Raw genomic sequence first — 18,173 nt, 5'->3', positions numbered from 1 at the left:
CTCAGTGGGAGATTCCAAAGGCTGCACCTCTGAGATCACTGCAAGAAAAAAAAAAAAAGAGAAACACAGCCTCAAGGCTGTAACTCACCTACACTTAGGCTAAAGAGTGAAACCCACCTATGCTATTAAGCCCCAGAGTCCTGCTGTGACTGAAAGAAGCATATTTCTCCTGTAAAAGAATATAAGGGAGCAAAAAACCCATGAAACCCTTCATTCACTCCACGATTTTGCAATATGTCAGCTCTTAGCAGTCTATAAGGAGGCAGAAATTCTAGGAGACAAGCCTTGACTTTGTAGCCCCATTCTTCCTAGATGCAAGCATGCACATACTGCTGTACCCTTAGAAGCTGAACAGATTCTGTGCTTCAACTTTGTTTGAAGTTAACTTATTCATGCAAAGGACACAGGCAATTGTCCTCTTAAAAGGTGAAGACTGCAAAGCTTTTCTAAATTTGATAAAAAGTAGAAATCTCATCAATAAGAGTAGTGCCCAGGCCCATGATTTCCTCCCCATCAGTAGTTTCATGGTATATCACACTATCACCAAGGTTGGATAGATCATCAAGTCCAGCCCTTTACCACAGAGCTCAAGGCTAGACCATGGCACCAAGTGCCACGTCCAATCCTGCCTTGAACAGCCCCAGGGACAGCAACTCCACCACCTCCCTGGGCAGCCCATTCCAGTATCCAATATGGGGAAGGACATCCAGAAAACCAGCAGTTTTAAGCACAACAAATGTAACTTCCTCTGATTCATTGGTCTTATTTTTCACTTGTTACCCAAATACTTTAAGTTAAATAAAAGTGTCTTGGGTTTTCTCCTGTCCCCAAATCTATCCCTGTTTTCATGCCATATGACCCCCTACACCCCCACTTCAAAGGAAGCCATCATTTCATGTTATCCACAAAAGTAGATGAACATAAGTAACAAAACCACAGATTAGCTAAATAGCCAACTAGTGTCCAGCATTTCTGGTGGTAACTGTGGAACAAAATTAGGAAGACTCACATTAAAGAAGTTTCAGAATCTTCACAGACAATCTTCAAAATCATTACAATCAGAACAATCTGAGATGAAAACAAAACAAGACCAATAACCCATGGTACCTGTCGCTTTAACGAGATAAGTTCCATATCCAGCTGTCTAAGAATTGTGTTGGCTGCATTGGGACTACAGGAAACAGCTATCACATCTTCCTGGGTCAGGTACATGCCTTTTGGTGGACGGCATTTGGAACGCTGAGAATGGTGGCGATGCTGCAAGCTCTGATACTCTCTTCTACCCAGACCTATTTTGCTGGTCTGAACAGGCTGCTCATTATTGCCCTTTAATTTACAAGAAATACATCATTAAAGAATAACAGTATCTTGAAGATGACCTTATTACAGAATCACATTGCACTATAGTGTCATATTTATGGCAAAGAAAGCCTAAGCTAACATCCTCCTCCACATCTAGTACCCAAAGGAAGTCTTGCAGATGAGCTAATTGAGCATACCAGTTGTTTGCTCAGTGTGCCTGCATTAGTCTTAGAAAGGTCAGGGGGTTTGTTTTGGTCAGGTTTTGGGTTTGTTTTTAAAATATGGATGAAAATACAATCGATTTTATAGAAATCACAGTCTGGATGCTTTGAAAGAGGGCAAATCAAGAGCCTCTTATGTGTGCAGAAGATAAAGAGTATTGCATATTTAAACCAAGCAGTCACCGATCCACACATTTTTCTGGTTAGATATGAGGAGCTCAGGTGAAGAGCAGCTGAAAAGAATGACAGGAAGCCAACAAGGATGGGCAAGGATGCAAGATGACACTTTCCCCTACTACAAGGTCTCTGTGGAAAGCAGTAATGCTGTTTGCTTCAGAAGATTTAAAAGACAGGGTGGATATAGTTCTGCAGTCATAAAAATCCATGCAATTTAGAAACTTAAGCCTTCGTTGTTTGCATTTAAGTGAAAAGGGATTGTAAAGAGGAGATTAAGTGTTTGTAACTGATGTTTTTGATACATTTGAAAACAAAAATGTAAACTTTGTCTTCAATGGGCACTGCTGCACAACAGCTAGCCTGCATTTGTGTGATTCTCCTAGAGAAACCGGGTAGGTTTCCTACAAACCAAGAGAAAAGAAACAAATTACTTCCTCTGCAAGGATCTTCCACTTGAAAACAATGCTCAGTACCAGAACACCAATGGGATTTAGGCTTTTTTGCTACTTCAGGCAGCTCCCTACTGTTCCTCCCTGCTGCCATCCATGCAGGTTAAGAGGAGGTAGCGGAGAAAACAACAAATGGCAGCAGCCATTATTATCATGTTCTGTAGCTTTAGGATAAATCAGCAAACAGGATTTTGGCTTTACTATGCTTGACCTTCTGACAAACTCTCTTCTCGGCTAAGTTAATCCAGTCCACAGACTTCACAGAGGCTATCTTAAAAGCTCTTATTTGCTTTTCCTTGAAAATGGTTATAGAGCCATACATCTTTGGCATCTAAAAATCCCAAGGTTAAGTTTACTTTGGGCCAATTTACACCATTTGTTTTTTTTTTTTCCTTCTGCATTGTTCTTTTAGTATGAAACTGCAGTTCCTGTCTGTTCAGACTGGATTTAAAGTAAAATTATGTGAAGCTTTCATCTTACCAGGTTAAACTGTTTGGCTAATTTTAATTTTCTCTGGTAAGAGAAAGTTTCCATCGCTCTGCAGGTTTAAGTAGCCTACTCTGTTTATATTTTGCTTAGGAAGTGAAAGTATGGAAATCCTACCAGAAATACTAGATCATAAAGTTAGCTCATGCAAATCCAAGCTGCTCGTGAGAAAATGCAAACCTATTTGTCCTGTTCCTATCAGTCTGGGAACACTCTGCTTTCATTCTGGACTGCATGTAGTGATTTGAACAATACCAAGGAAAGTAAATGGAACAAAACAGTCTTTATTTAGGGGTAGCTTTTCCTTTTTTTTTAACCTGAGGTAGTTAGGTAAAATGATACATTCAAGGGTACTGCAAAGCTAAGAATGGTGTCTAAACCACTGGGTTTTTTAATCAATATAATTTTTAGTAGAACTCCAAAGTCTGATTAATAATCCTAGATACCACTTTGTGGGAATGCTGAGGTTTTGCACTACCTCTCCTTTCATGTTCTCAAGGAGAACAAACTGTTCCATTTTAGGAAAGCTGCAAATGCATTAAGGTTGATCAAGGAAAGAATCAAGTGTTTACATACTTAACTGTGTTTTCCTATCCTTGTTCCTAAATAACTTAATGTTTACCAAAAGACCCTCAAAACTTGAACATATCCCAGAAACAGCACTTGTATGTGAAGCTAACAGTAAACGTTCATTAGAGGAGGCAAAAATGTTTTCATTCACATTTATTAGTAGAAAGCATCTCAATAAAGCCACCTATTAGTGGAAGCATAACCTCACTGTGGCTTTGAAAGAACTAAAAAGTTATTCTTGGGAAACAATTTCATTTTAAACTGGAAAGGAAACACTTGCTTTACAGCAACTCGCTACCAGTGAAGCTGTAAACAAGTTGGTGAAACAAAAGCAAGGGGGAATGTTGTTTCCCCAGGTTCCATCCAATCTCTTAGGAGATAGTGAAGGTAATGAGAGATGCATTTACGTTCACAGAACAGCAAAAAGTATACACTGTAAAACTGTTTCAATCACAAGTTGTCAAGATCTTGATCACCTAAACCTCGGTGGCTTCTGCACCCTGCAAGCTAAACCTTCTCAGGGCAAGTCCTGCTTTTCACAGAACACATTTGCAGAAAACAAACTGACATTCACCGTTAAGCTATCTGTTACCTCCTTTTTGGCTTCTTTTTTTGGATCATAATCACTATCATTTCCATCCATTGGATGAGCTTCTTCTACATCATCATCACTAAGGACAGATAAGAGACTGGTCATTTTATTTATTTTTTTAACCCCCATACACAAATAGGTATCAGAGTAAGACAGAATTACCTACTTGAAAATATCTTTTCTAAAAGCATAGAGCATCTCAAAAATATTTCTAGTTTCCAAAAGAGAAAGATGTTACAAACATTTCCTTCATTAAATTCTAATAATTACTGTGATAAACAAGCAATCCTGAACCCTAGTCCCCAAAATACTTTAAGCAGTTCTGGTAGTGCTGCCAAAACACTTGGGTGTCACCTCTCTTCAATCCAACTTGTCTTTACCATCACAAATACTTATATGGCCAACTATACCAAGACTAGAAATAAAACTAAAGTGGCAAATGAAAGGTTAAAAGATGAATTTTCAAACCACTGCACCAAGTGGATGGGGAAAAAAAAAAACAACCTGAATAAGCTTGTGGAATTAAAGAGAAATGATTGAAAAGATAACTTACTTTAGTCAAATCCAGTCATTAACACAACAACTTCTGAGTGAATGCAAAAACATGACATTTTTCCTAATTATTACAAGAAAAACCCATCCAAAATGCTGTATTAGAAGTAAATTGATTTGCTTCTGTTAGTTTTCAGCATTAAGGTCACTAAGTAGATGATGAATTTCAGGAGTAATTTTTAGTAATATATAATTAAATAGAACTTTTTTGCTCTATCCAGGCCATCTTCCAGGGATGTAAAATTGTACTTCCCAATATAAATGTGATTATGTTAATTATCATTTCAACTTATGACATCACATTAAAAAAGCACAAAGTTAATACTCAGGTACACTAAGTACAATACAATTTGAATTTCATAGGAACTAGGGGAAATATCATTCCCTTCTATTCAACAGCGTTTTAAACCTATTTTAAACTCTAACTCTCTTTGACTCTAAGCGGTTCTAAGTCTCCTAAAAGAAGACTTAAAAGTTTTCCTACAAAACAATGCTTGAGCATTCTAATTGCTACAACTTTTTTTTTCTTTCTTTTGGTTTTAATTCCATTATAATTAAAAAAAAAGCAAACCACAAAACAGTGCCAAACAGACACACCCCCCCCCCGCCCCAAAAATCCTCTCCTCCCCACACAAGAATATAGTATTAGGCTTCTCAAAGCATTATTTCTCTAAACCACAATGCCAGACCAGGGTTTTTTTTTGAACCCTTATTTTTACAGTTATCAACTAAAGCACTCGAGTGTGTTATTACAACTGGAGCAATACAGTTCTTAAAGCAGAGGTACCAACTCCCTTGCTAAAAGCAGAATCATCACCAAGGATGCTCAAACCCAAATCCACTGTTGATGCTGAAACATAATGGCTGGAAATTACTCTGACATTTCTACCTAGAAAGACAGCAATCTCTGGTCAGCTACTTAACACTTACCTGTCACCTTGGTTATTCCTGTTTGCTAGTTTCCGAGCTTGGCGGTCCATCAGACTTGTCCTCGAGCGAGTTTTCTTCCAAGAATAGTAATATTTTACAAGGCTTGCAATAGTCTTGTCTGGAAGCTAGGAGAAGAAATTAACATATTAGAACTTTCTGACATTAAAATCCCATGCAAGATAGGGATTCTGCTCTATTTACAGCCACCTTTGCCCAAATATTCACATGCTTGTATGAAATGAAAACTGTATTTCATACATATATTTTCCAAAACTTGAGGGGGGAAGCCCTGTGAGGAGAGGCTGAGGAAGCTGGGGTCTCACCACTGCTTTCTAGACCAACCTTTTCTTTTCTCTCCTGCTTTTGTACCCCAGCACATCATTAGGGCCAAAGAAAAACAAATGTTTTCCAACCAAACCCATTTTTAGATGCAGTTCAACATTCAAGTGATCCTGGCTTGCAATTTTTCATGCTATTAGGGCCAATGGCATCCTGGCCTGCATCAGGAACAGTGTGGCCAGCAGGACAAGGGCAGTTATTCTGCCCCTGTACTCAGCACTAGTCAGGCCACACCGTGAGTGCTGTGTCCAGTTCTGGGCCACTCAATTGAAGAGAGATGTTGAGGAGCCTGGAACACGTACAGAGAAGGATGATGAAGCTGGTGAGGGGCCTGGAGCACAGCCCTGTGAGGAGAGGCTGAGGGAGCTGGGGGTGTGCAGCCTGCAGAAGAGGAGGCTTGGGGCAGACCTCATTGCTGTCTACAACTGCCTGAAGGGAGGTTGTAGCCAGGTGGGGTTGGTCTCTTCTTCCAGGCAACCAGCAACAGAACAAAGGAACACAGTCTCAAGTGGTGGTCTAGGCTGGACGTTAGGAGGAATTTCTTGCCAGAGAGAGTGATTGGCACTGGAATGGGCTGCCCAGGGAGGGGATGAATTCACCATCCCTGAAAGTGTTCAAGAAATGCCTGGATGAGGCACTTAGTGCCATAGTCTAGTTAACTGGACTGGGTTGGGTGCTACGTTGGACTGGATGATGTTGGAGATCTCTTCCAACCTGCTTGATTCTACGATAAGAAGGGGAGTCTTTTGCTCTCATAGTGATGGAGCTATAGGTCAAAGAGACTTGAAGAAATTAACTTAAGTGGTATATTCAAGGTTGTTCTTGAAGCTTTTACACAGAAGCAAACATGAAATTTTAGCACAACAGGAGCCTTTGCTCTTAGTGCAGCTGAACAATGCTCATAATTAAAATATTACTTTACCATTTGCTGGATCCTGTGAAAGCTTTTTCCATGGAAGCTAAATGCTTGTTCAAACAGGACTTTATCTTCAACTGTCCACTCATCAGGGAAAGGAGTGAAGTTGGGAAGATCCGCAAGGGACTTCTCAATGTTGTGTTTGTGCCAGAACAACATGCCGAGAGCCTTTGAAAAGAAACAGTCCCTTTTTTGATTCAGTCAACTTTCTAAAAGGTTGAGGCAAGTCAAATACAAAGAAGGCAACTTACTTATTTAAAACAAGATTTAATATCAGAGCTCTGTTCAATGTGTATTGACATTTCTATCGCCTATGGACTACAGGTGATAATAACTCTCTTTGGAGGTGATAGTGAAGAGTGGACACATCAGTATTTTAAAGACATGAAAGCTGGACAATTTAGTTTGGCATGGCAGCAGTAATTCTGAAGCAGCATGAGCTAGACTCAAATTTGACCTGCCTTCTTACTTTGCAAGCATATATTACCTATACAGTTCCTTATAGGTCTTCAGGCCTTTATTACCAGTCCACTCAAGCCCCAAAAGATTAAAACCAAACAACCAAACTTTTCAGCAGCTGGAAGATCATCCAAAATGCAAGGCTGAAAGCTCAGAGTAGCCTTTTTACAACTCTAATCCACAAACAACAGGACAGCCACTTCATGTCATGTGCACCTAATAAGGAATGGAAATTTAAATATGCTTTCTTACCTAGTTTAAGTTCTCAATAATCTTTAAGACTTCTACACTGATTAGACTTCATGCCAGGGAATCAATGACAGAATCACAGGAACAGGCAGGTTGGCAAAGCCCCTCAAGATCACCAGGTCCAACCTACACCCTACTCTACAAGATTCACCTTAAACCATATCCTTAAGCACCACACCCAAACGACCTTTAAACACATTCAGGGTGGGCAACTCCACCACCTCCTTGGGCAGCTCATTCCAGTGCCTGACCACTCTGTCCATGAAAAACTTCTCCCTAATGTCCAGTCTAAACCTACCCAGTCCCAGCTTGAGGCCATCCCCTCAGCCTCCTTCAAACTAACCATCCCCAGCTTCCTCAGTCACTCCTCATGATTTATTCTCCAGGCTCTTCCCCACCTTTGTTGCCCTCCTCTGGGCCTACTCCAGCACCTCCACATCTCTCTTGTATTGTGGTGGCCAAAACTGGACACAGTACTCAAGGTGTGGCCTCACCAAAGTCAAGTACAAGGGGGAAATCACCTCCCTGCTCCTGCTGGACACAGCATTTTTAATCCAAGCCAGGATGCCATTGGCCTTCTTGGCTGCCTGGGCAAACCGCTAGCTCATACTCAGCTCCTCTCTATTACAATCCCTAGGTCCCTTTCTGCCAGGCAGCTCTCCAGACACTCTGACCCAAGCCTGTGGAATTGCTTGAGGTTGTTGTGACCCAAGTGTAGGACCTGGCATATGGCCTTGTTGAAACTCATCCCATTAATGTTGGCACATTGATCCAGCCTGTCCAAGTCCCTCTGAAGAGCCTCTCTGCCCTCATTCAAACCAACAAAGATTTGATACCAAGTTTGGCACAGGAATTGGGAAACATAATCCACTTAGCTTCAACCACACAACACATACATGATCACCAAGCTGTGAAATGAGGGGTTTAGAGAGCTTATGAACCTGGACACAGCAAACCTCTTCTTTTGCTGAAATGGCAGATTACAAGAACCTCTTGCAAAGGTAATTCATATTCCACTGTGAGCAGTCTATGAATATAGACTTATAGATTTATTTGGAGATGCCAGAGTTCCCTCTTGTCCTTAACAAAAGCCAAGCCATAAGCAAACATCAAACTACACTGGACACTGTAATAGTGTAGCAGTTGTTTAGCAGGTTTTTGCTATTATGAGCTTCCATCCTCCAAAACCAAATCATAGAACTTGTTTCCACTTGCATACCAGTATATTTTTTTTTGCAATAGGCAATGTAAAAAAAAAACCCAGACAGAAAGACCCCCAACTACATATAAAAAAGCACAAACAAATAAAAAGAAACAAACAAAGCCCTCAAAAGTACAACAGAACCAAGTGCAGACCAGCAAAATTTTATCCTCTACTTTCTATGGCAAGCTATTTTTAAAGGAGTGGATTTGTTTGCTACTCTCAAACCTAGAATTTAATTCTAGTTTCCTGCCTCTGAAAAAAAACACAACAACAAAAACCACACTCAAAATTGGTTTCCCTTTTTTTCTGTGGTGTGGTGGATCTGAGGTTTTGTTGTTGTTGTTCTTGTTTGTTTGCTTTGGTGTGTGGTATTTTAGGTTCTTTTTTTTGTTTGTTTGGGTTTCATTTTTTTAATATGCAAGAAACCTTTGCAGTGCTCCCCTATCACAATTAGTGGTTTTTTAATTGTATTATATTTAAATTTTAATCATTAATTTGTAAGCTGCTTTCCTAAGAAAGTTTGCAGATGACACCAAGCTAGGAGCAGGTGTGGATCTGTTGGAGGGCAGCAAAGACCTGCAGAGGGACCTGGACAGGCTGGATGGGTGGACAGAGGCCAATGGGATGAGACTGACTAAGGCTAAGTGCAGGGTTCTACACTTTGGCCACCACAACCCCAAACAGCACTATAGGCTGGGGACAGAGTGGCTGGAGAGCAGCCAGGAAGAGAGGTGCTGGTAAATAGTAGCTGAACATGAGGCAGCAGTGTGCCCAGGTGGGCAGGAGAGCCAGTGGCATCCTGGCCTGGATCAGGAACAGTGTGGCCAGCAGGACAAGGGAGGTTATTCTTCCCCTGCACTCAGCACTGGTCAGGCCACACCTTGAGTACTGTGTCCAGTTCTGGGCTCCTCAATTCAAAAGAGATGTTGAGGTACTGGAAAGTGTCAGAGAAGGGCAACAAAGCTGGTGAAGGGCCTGGAGCACAAAAGCTATGAGGAGAGGCTGAGTGAGCTGGGGGTGTGCAGCCTGCAGAAGAGAAGGGTCAGGGCAGACCTCATTACGGTCTACAGCTACCCGAAGGAAGGTTGTAGCCAGGTGGGGTTGGTCTCTTCTCCCAGGCAACCAGCAACAGAACAAGGGGACACAGTCTCAAGCTGTTTGGATGGAGGTACAGGCTGGATGTTAGGAGGAATTTCTTGCCAGAGAGAGTGATTGGCATTGGAATGGGCTGCCCAGGGAGGTGGTGGAGTCACCATCTCTGGAGGTGTTCAAGAAAAGACTGGATGAGGCACTTAGTGCCATGGTCTAGTTAATAGGCTAGGGCTGGGTGCTAGGTTGGACTGGATGATCTTGGAGGTCTCTTCCAACCTGGTTGATCCTATGATTCTATGAAATTCTAAGAAATATACATACACAATTGCATGACATGCCCAGTGTATCAAGAAACATGTCAAACCTTTCAGAAGTGCACATTACAAGCTGAGCATGTCATGAAAACAAAGAGCTCAATCTTTTGCAGAGAATCCAGATCACAACTGTATTGCAGATCCATTTAAATGCAGTGTTTGCTGTCGTGCCTGAAGAGAAACAGTGTTAAATTAATGGTAACCAAGGGGAGGGGAGGATGGAAAAGAGCTGTGTTATACTTCAACATAAAAAACTCAACCAAACAAATAAACCCCCCACAACTTTAAATGAACACTCGTTTCACAGCACTTACCTGTTCCACGTTGTATCCATGTTTTTCCTTTGCTATTGCTATGTATTCATCCACTGTAACAAAGCAATGTCAGAATTGCTCTTAAGTACTTTTAGTTCTACAATAAGGTGATACAGAATTACCCTTCTAACATGGGAAACCAATCTTCCCATGCTTTAACACACTGCATATGCCCAAGTCTCCCAACATGTTAAATAAATTAATATCTTTATTAATAATGAAGTCCACTGTCTTTATTCCAGCATTTAACTTTATAAAACTTTTTATACAAGCTAATTCAATAAAAAAGCAGCCTGCTTTCACATTTTTTACCACAACAAAGCCACAGAGGCTCATCATTTATTTACATCAGAGTCTAGCCAGTTATTGAAAGGCTACATCTTATTTAAAGCCACTCCTAAGAACACAGACTCTTGGGTTAGTTTTAAAATTACTTCTACTGTTCTTATTTCCAAGATTAATGTAAAGAGATCCTAGACCAATGATTATGTATATCCTTGATATTAACATAGTTTTCACTGACCAAGACTAATTTTAATCATGGCAAGAAGTCACTTTTCAATAGACAATATGTAAATGCAATAATTTGGTAGTACTATTCACCAGCACAGTATTTCTTAAATCTTTTGGCCAGATTTGAGCTGAACATTCCATCATTCCACAATTAAGTCCTGCTAATTTAGATCTTCACTGAGTACTTTTTATTTTTAAAGAAAAACTCTTCCCATTCACCTTCTACTCTGCACAGTTAAGTGGCAACTAAATAGAGCTGAAAGGAAGCATGACAGAGGAAAAAGAAACAATTATATCCTCTTTATTCAAATGGACCAGAAATGTACTTGCCATGAACTGCTGCAGTAAAAATATTCATTGCTTTAAAGGATAATTAAAAAGTATTTAACACATATAGTGCTAGGATATTTTATTTCTCACTGTTCTGCTACAGTAGAAGGGATATTCCCTCCAATGTAGAGGGACACAAACCTCTAACTAATGGCAATTGGTAGAAACTGCCCTGAGGACTAGATTCGCATAACTGCACTCTCAGAGTTTACTGCTCTGCATTACATATGGGAAATTCTAACATAGCAGGCAGGTTTAAATTAGATTTAACAGATAATTGATCACATTTAGTCAGATGACTGCTGTGTTTCAGGTCACATTTGAAGGGAGTAAACACTCATTTTTTTCCCTGATAGGACAGCAATAACAATTTCCCCTTGAACTGAGCCTCAACACATGTTTTCTGAATTTATCTAAGGCAATTTCCTACAAATGTAGTGCTGCAAGTTCCTCATGTTTAGATATTTGGTTCTTTCACCCATATGTAAAGGTTTCACAGACACTGATGATGAGACAACACAGGCAGTGCGATTTGAAACAAAGACTTAACTATAAAATAAGAGAAGGTGATCTTTCCTTTCCCAGGAGTTCTATAAATAAAAAAAGAGAGAAGCCTTGTGTTTAATTTACTAATTTACAGTTTTACTGTGTGTAAAGTCAAAAGCAAACAGGCAAACCAGAAACAATTATTTAGTTGTACTGAAGCATCCAAATTCATAAGCAGGGAAGGACTTACACTTGGCATCTGGAATATTATGATATGGAGACCATACAAGCATCCCTCCATTATCTTTATCAGTGTATTTTGTGGCACCTGTAAGTAAAAACAAACAAAAAAAATATAAGGGTCAGAATTTAGAAATACAACCTAGAGAACAACTATTCACAGGACAGTTAGTAAAAGATAACCATATCAAGAGGTCCAGCCCAGCTACTGAGGAAGTGGGGTGGAAGGGTGATTCTGTGTGTGTGGTGGTCACAGTGTGTGCACACAGCCCAGACAGCAACCCTGTGCAGGGCTGCAGCAAGAGCAGTGTGACCAGCAGGGCAAGGGAGGGGATTCTGCCCCTTTACTCTGCTCTCCTCAGACCCCACCTGAAGTACTGTGTGCAGTTCTGCAGCCCCCAACACAAGAAGGACATGGAACTGTTGGAGCCAGTCCAGAGGAGGCCACAAAGATGCTCAAAGGGCTGCAGCAGCTCTGCTATGAGGACAGGCTATGAAAGTTGGGGCTCTGCATCCTGGAGAAGAGAAGGCTTCAAGGAGACCTTGTAGTGGTTTTCCAGTATCTGAAGGGGACCTACAGGAAGGCTGGGGAGGGACTATTGACAAGGTCTTGTAATGGTAGGACAAGGAGGAATGGGTTTAAAGTGGCAGAAGGGAGATTCAAACTAGTTGTTAGGAAAGGGTTCTTTGCAGTGAGGGTGGTGAGACACTGGCACAGGTTGCCCAGGGAGGTTGTGGCTGCTCCCTCCCTGGAGGTGTTCAAGGCCAGGTTGGATGAGCAACCTGTTCTAGTGTCCCTGCCTATGGTCAGGGGTTGGATGATCCTTGAGGTCCCTTCCAACCTAAACCATTCTGTGATCCTATGAAAAAAAAAAATCACAAATTTCCTTTTATATCAAATGGCTAAATTAAAACATTACTCTCAGGAAGTTCAGTCACAACTGGATGTAAGACAGGATCATGGCTACAATAGAGCATTAAAGTACACTGTTACACAGATGTCCATAGCCACAGTGCAGAGATCCCTTCATCTCCATATGCAAGACCATGATCTACCTTTATGAGAAATGCTTCCTTTCTACTGCCCCAAGTATTCAAGTCAGCAGCACTCCCCTTCCTAAAGGAAAAAACCCAAACCTCACACATGCACAAAAAAACCCTGTGTTGTATCTCAAGAGCAACATTACATGGAAGAGTCATTCTTACTAGGGTTTTAAGCAAGTAAGGAGAGGAAAGATCATGAGTTACAACGTGAATATAACAAGCATCTGACTGCCCAAACTCCAGATTCAAGCCACTTAGGAAAAGGTTTCTGTATTTCATCTGCTGCTGAAGTACCACTTAGAAAATGGGGCTAGCTGAGGATGACCCACAAGCACTCTCCACAGCTTCCAGAACAGAGAAACTATGTCAGCAAACTGACACTTTGTAAATTTCATCTTAGTATTGGAAGCTTGGTACACCAGGATGCTGCTGCTGCTAAGTACTCAGAATACAACAGAAATCCAGAATCATACAAGACTTCATAGGGGCATCATGAGGCAGCATGGCAACATAAAAGCGTATGATTTCCAGCATACAAAGTACCATCAGCTGCTTAGTCTTAAGACTAAGCTTTGAGACTGGGAACAGAAACACAGAGCTAACAAGAGAAAGCAAAAGTGAAAAATAAAAGGCTGGGGAAAGAAATCAGTAAATACACAAATCAGGGAATATGAAGACAGATAGCATGGAATGGAAAACTTCATATACTTCACCATCTTATTTAATAATTACAATTTAAGAAACTGTTTCCTTATAGAAAGATTAGAGAAGAGTTTTATGGACATATACTAAAGTGCATTCCATAAGTGACCTAAAAAAGCACTAAATATTCCTCTTGACAGCTGCCTCCACGCCAAAGACTGAGGAGGATAAAAGAAAAATAAAGATTTCAGCATCTTGTAAGCAAAATACACACTAAAGCCTCTGGGAAGTCCAAAGCCAAGTAGAATAAAACTCGGCTGTTAGAAAGAGTTCTTTCCAGTGAGGGTGGTGAGACACTGGCACAGGCTGCTCAGGGGGTTGTGGCTGCTCCCTCCCTGGAGGTGTTCAAGGCCAGGTTGGATGAGGCCTTGAGTGACCTGTTCTAGTGGGAGGTGTCTCTGCCTATGGTGGGGGAGGTGGAAGTGAATGATCTTTGAGGTCCCTTCTAACCTAAACCATACTATGATCCTCTAGCAGTTAGTTGTTGTGTGGATGACACAACAGTGTGGTGCACCTCCAGTTCCCAGAAGAATGCAAACAGGCCACAACATTAGAGTAACCAGCTTTGTAACATCCTGCCTGGTGGTTCAAAGACTAGAAGCAGAAACTACTCCACCTCAGGACTAAAGTGCTATGGGAAAAACAGAACAAAGAGACAAAAATCTTAAGTTTATAAACTCAACAAATTAAAAATGCTTATTTTACTAAAATCATTTCCCCCTCCCTGTGAAAACTTCTCATTGAGTATATCCAGGGAAAAATAAAAATGCCATTTTCCTTACTCTATCTGAAGGCTTACTTGCAAAAAGCAAATGGGGAAGAAAGGGTGAGAAAGAGCATCTTCAAACTAATTGTAGTTGTTGCTTCCAACCACAAAGTAATGCTCCCAAGAGGCACTGACAAAAGAGTTGATTAACTTTTTTGTTACAAAAAATAAAATCACACATGAACCCAGGTCAAAATAAGTTTACTGCCATCACAACTTTAATAATGAATGTTTTGTTCCTCAATACAGCATTGCTTACATATATTTTTCACCACAGGATAAGGGAGGCCAAAAGATTGGTATTATTCTACTCATCTTAGTATTCTGTGTATGTACTTCAGACTTCTACCTAGTTTCACTCCCCATTCATTCCACTCTCCCACCTATTTCATGAAGCTGAAAAACCCAAAGTACTGTAAATGAACACATTCTATCTCCTAAACTCTCTAAAAAAGGCATTAAAACAATTCCCAGAAAAACAACAGCATTAATTAACACCTACGCCAGGCAGAAAGGGACCTGGGGGTGCTGGAAGATAGTAGCCAATGGCATCCTGGCCTGGATCAGGAACAGTGTGGCCAGAAGGACAAGGGAGGTTGTTCTGCCCCTGCACTCAGCACTGGTCAGGCCACACCTTGAGTGCTGTGTCCAGTTCTGGGCTCCCCAATACAAAAGAGATGTTGAGGTACTGGAAGGTGTCCAGCAAAGAGCAATGAAGCTGGTGAGGGGCCTGGAGCACAGCCCTGTGAGGAGAGGCTGAGGGAGCTGGGGGTGTGCAGCCTGCAGAAGAGGAGGCTCAGGGCAGACCTCATTGCTGTCTACAACTACCTGAAGGGAGGCTGTAGCCAGGTGGGGTTGGTCTCTTCTTCCAGGCAACCAGCAACAGAACAAGGGGACACAGCCTCAAGTTGTGCCAGGGGAGGTCTAGGCTGGATGTCAGGAGAAAGTTATTTGCAGAGAGAGTGATTGGCATTGGAATGGGCTGCCCAGGGAGGTGGTGGAGTAGCTGTCCCTGGAGGTGTTCAAGCAAAGTCTGGATGGGGCACTTAGTGCCATGGTCTGGTTGATTGGATAGGGCTGGGTGCTAGGTTGGACTGGCTGATCTTTGAGATCTCTTCCAACCTGTTTGACTCTATGATTACAAACCTATAGAAATAATAGAGTATTTGCTATGAAAAAAGGTGTTCTAAACATAGCTATGAGAGCACAGCTGTTTGTCCTGCATTATTGCTCTACCAAAGTTTCTCTAAGAAATTATGCCTCAGAACTGATCAGAAAAAAAGAACCAATCAAGCAAGAGAAATCAGATGAAAGCATGATATCTTGCTGAGACCTTCTCAGCTCATCAAACTGCTACCTTGATATATACTGTATTTTTTTTTCTTAAAAAGAGATAAATTTATAAGACATAGGTGTTCCAAAAATCGTTACAATCTTCTTGCCCCAGTAATCAAAATACACAACTAAGAAAAATACTATACATCATGCCTCTTTACATGAGACTTATTGAAGAAAGATTTCCAGCATTAAGGAAATTGAAAGAGGAGAAGGTGTTAATCCTAGTTATTAGGGAAACAAGTATCAGTTGAATACATAGTACTATAGGATGTTCCACTCTCCAGGACTACTTAAGCTGTAAAAAAAAAACACCCTAGTTATAAGAGCATAAAGTTAGTTCTGTAGTTACAAATGCAATGATTCTATTGCATATACAGTTTACAAAACTGAAACCTTAGAACCTCCCTTGTAAGAGTGAGGAGTTCTAAGCAAAATAAAAACGAACCCTACGCATTTTTCTAATGTAAGTGGCCTGTAGGAGAAACAAACCCAGTCTGCAGGTTAGAGATGATAGCTTTTATTTCCATTTATTCTTACGTGGGCAGTGTAAAAATAAAGGGTGTAAACCGTTAGTTTTATTAACAAAGAAACCTAGACTACACACTCCTTTCAAAGAAAAAAAGGCATTTCCTTATGCCAAGATCATGCATCCATTTAATCCCACCCTCCCCCTTTCTTTCCCCCAGCCTTTTCTTTGGCCTGCGGGGACTTGTGCCCATCAAGAGGGGCTCGATCCCGCTTTAGGAGGCACTATGAGAGAAGCTCTGGCCCAGTCCTCTTCCGGTAGAAAAATCATCTGACACCAATGGAGCCTGTTTGGAGAACAGGAAAGTAGATAGGCTTCATCTGACCACCACAGCAAAACGCATCAAGGCTCCTAAGGTCTCACTGTAGTACGGCAAGATAGCATTCTAGCTATTAACTTGCTAAAACCGAGTACCAGGCTATGCGAGCGTACCCAGTATTCCTCGGGGCGGTGCTTGGCGGGGGGAGGCTGGGGGTGAGGAAGGCGGAGGAGTACAGCTCAGCCTGCAACAGCGGGTCTAACGAGGTTACTACAGCACACAAAACCAGGAGCAGGAGTTTCCCACCAAACGCATCTTCCACCCAGCGCTTCCAGCCCGCAGCACGGTCCGCTCCGCTTCCGGCAGGGCGCATCACTTCATCCCACCCCTGCCTGGCAACATCCATCGGCCCTCCTCAAATACTTGTAAACCATCTTATTAATATACTCTGTACGCTACGGTTAAGTGGGAGGGGAGGGCACCCACCAATTAAAAAAAAAAAAAAAAGTAGGGAAGAAAATCATCGAAAAGCCATCCAGTCTTTTCCTGCCCCGCCGCCTCCCCTCGGACACAGAATACGAGGGATAATGAAGTGAAAATTTCCCACAGCGCTGCCCCCACCCCTCACCCTCAACCCCCAGAAGGGTAGAGAGCACACGGCTGCCCCTGCCAGCCGCCCGTCGCCGGCACCAGATCGCCAACACAAAAGCGAAAAAGCAAAATAAATGTATTCCCCACGGCCACGGCCGCCGCCGGGAGAGCGCCGAACCCCCTCCGCCGCCCGCCAGCACCCAACCCATCCCTCCCGCCTCGGGAGCGGCGGCAGCAAGATGTCAGGTTAAAGCTGAAAAGCGATTTACCGGGCTCGAAGTCGGGAATGCGCGCCTGGTATTCTGCTCCGACCCTCATTCCTACATCTGCAACGCAAAGCGGGGAGAGAATTAACAGCTAGGGTGTCCCCAAGTGGGGGGCAACGGGCGGGCGCCGTCCCAGGCTACCGCCGTGTGGCGGGCGGGCTGGCGGACGCGCCGCCCGGGAGCCCCCGCCGTCTCGCCGCTGCCGTGCAGAATAAGCCACCTCCCCCCCGCCACCCCGCCCGCCGCCACCGCCGCCTCAGATTAAGCCCTGACAACCGCCGGGGAGGGGGCCGGAGGGGGAAGGGGGAGTTTATTTCAGCGGAACAATGGGGACGGCGGCAGCGGCTGCTCCCGGGAGACACTCCCCATCGTTAAGCACCGCGGGGCCGCCCGACAGATGCGGGACCGCGCCGCGCGTTCCCGTGCACACACTCGCTCCCCCCCTTCACTTCACTTCCCTTCCCCTCCCCTCCCGGCCGCGGCCCAGCCCGCCGCAGTACACACGCGCGGTGGCGGCAGCAGAAGAGTAACGGCGGCGGCAGCGCCCGCGCCGCCCCGACACCAGCGCAGGAAAGGGGGAGGCGGCTCCGCTCAGCTTGCCGCCCCTCCCGCCGCCTCCGCTATCTCCCCTCCCCCCGCTAGCGGGGCGGCCGGAGGCCGGCCCCAGGCTCGCACCGTGCTCGTCGCCACTGTCGCCGCCGCCGCTCTCCGGCTCCGAGTAGTGCCCGTTGGAGGGGCTGCTCCTCTTGGTGCCATTGGCGGCTGCCCGGCTCTTGCCCCCCAAAAGATCTGCTCCCTTCTCCATCATGCCCGGCATGTCAGGGCCTGGAGAAGGAGGGGAGCAGCGGAGAGCAGCGGCAGCCTGGGCTGCGGAGGGGGGGAAGTTAATATAGAGCCGCCATGCTACCCCCTCCCCGCCCCCCCCCCGGGCCGCCGCGGCGCCGGC

General features: G+C 43.4%; 1 protein-coding gene across 3 annotated transcripts in view; it reads right to left on the bottom strand.

Moving 5' to 3' along the window:
- Positions 1-18,173, bottom strand: part of RCOR3 (REST corepressor 3) — a 29,805-nt gene that overhangs the window by 11,257 nt on the left and 375 nt on the right. The window contains exons 2-9 of one of the 3 annotated variants that reach the window (XM_064164446.1): positions 17,903-18,094; positions 17,231-17,287; positions 11,746-11,823; positions 10,167-10,219; positions 6,541-6,702; positions 5,280-5,404; positions 3,780-3,876; positions 1,108-1,326 (exon numbers count right to left, since the gene is read on the bottom strand). In XM_064164446.1, the coding sequence (XP_064020516.1) occupies positions 1,108-1,326; positions 3,780-3,876; positions 5,280-5,404; positions 6,541-6,702; positions 10,167-10,219; positions 11,746-11,823; positions 17,231-17,287; positions 17,903-18,044 (933 nt within the window). In that variant the 5' untranslated portion in view covers positions 18,045-18,094. Of the gene's footprint in view, positions 1-1,107; positions 1,327-3,779; positions 3,877-5,279; positions 5,405-6,540; positions 6,703-10,166; positions 10,220-11,745; positions 11,824-17,230; positions 17,288-17,902; positions 18,162-18,173 lie in introns of those variants that run through there. The other 2 variants (XM_064164444.1, XM_064164447.1) reach the window with 2 other exon arrangements.

The sequence above is a fragment of the Pogoniulus pusillus genome, chromosome 25 (genome assembly GCF_015220805.1).
Source record: "Pogoniulus pusillus isolate bPogPus1 chromosome 25, bPogPus1.pri, whole genome shotgun sequence".
In the NCBI taxonomy this organism is placed as follows: domain Eukaryota; kingdom Metazoa; phylum Chordata; class Aves; order Piciformes; family Lybiidae; genus Pogoniulus; species Pogoniulus pusillus.
This window is presented reverse-complemented; position numbering and strand designations above follow the sequence as displayed.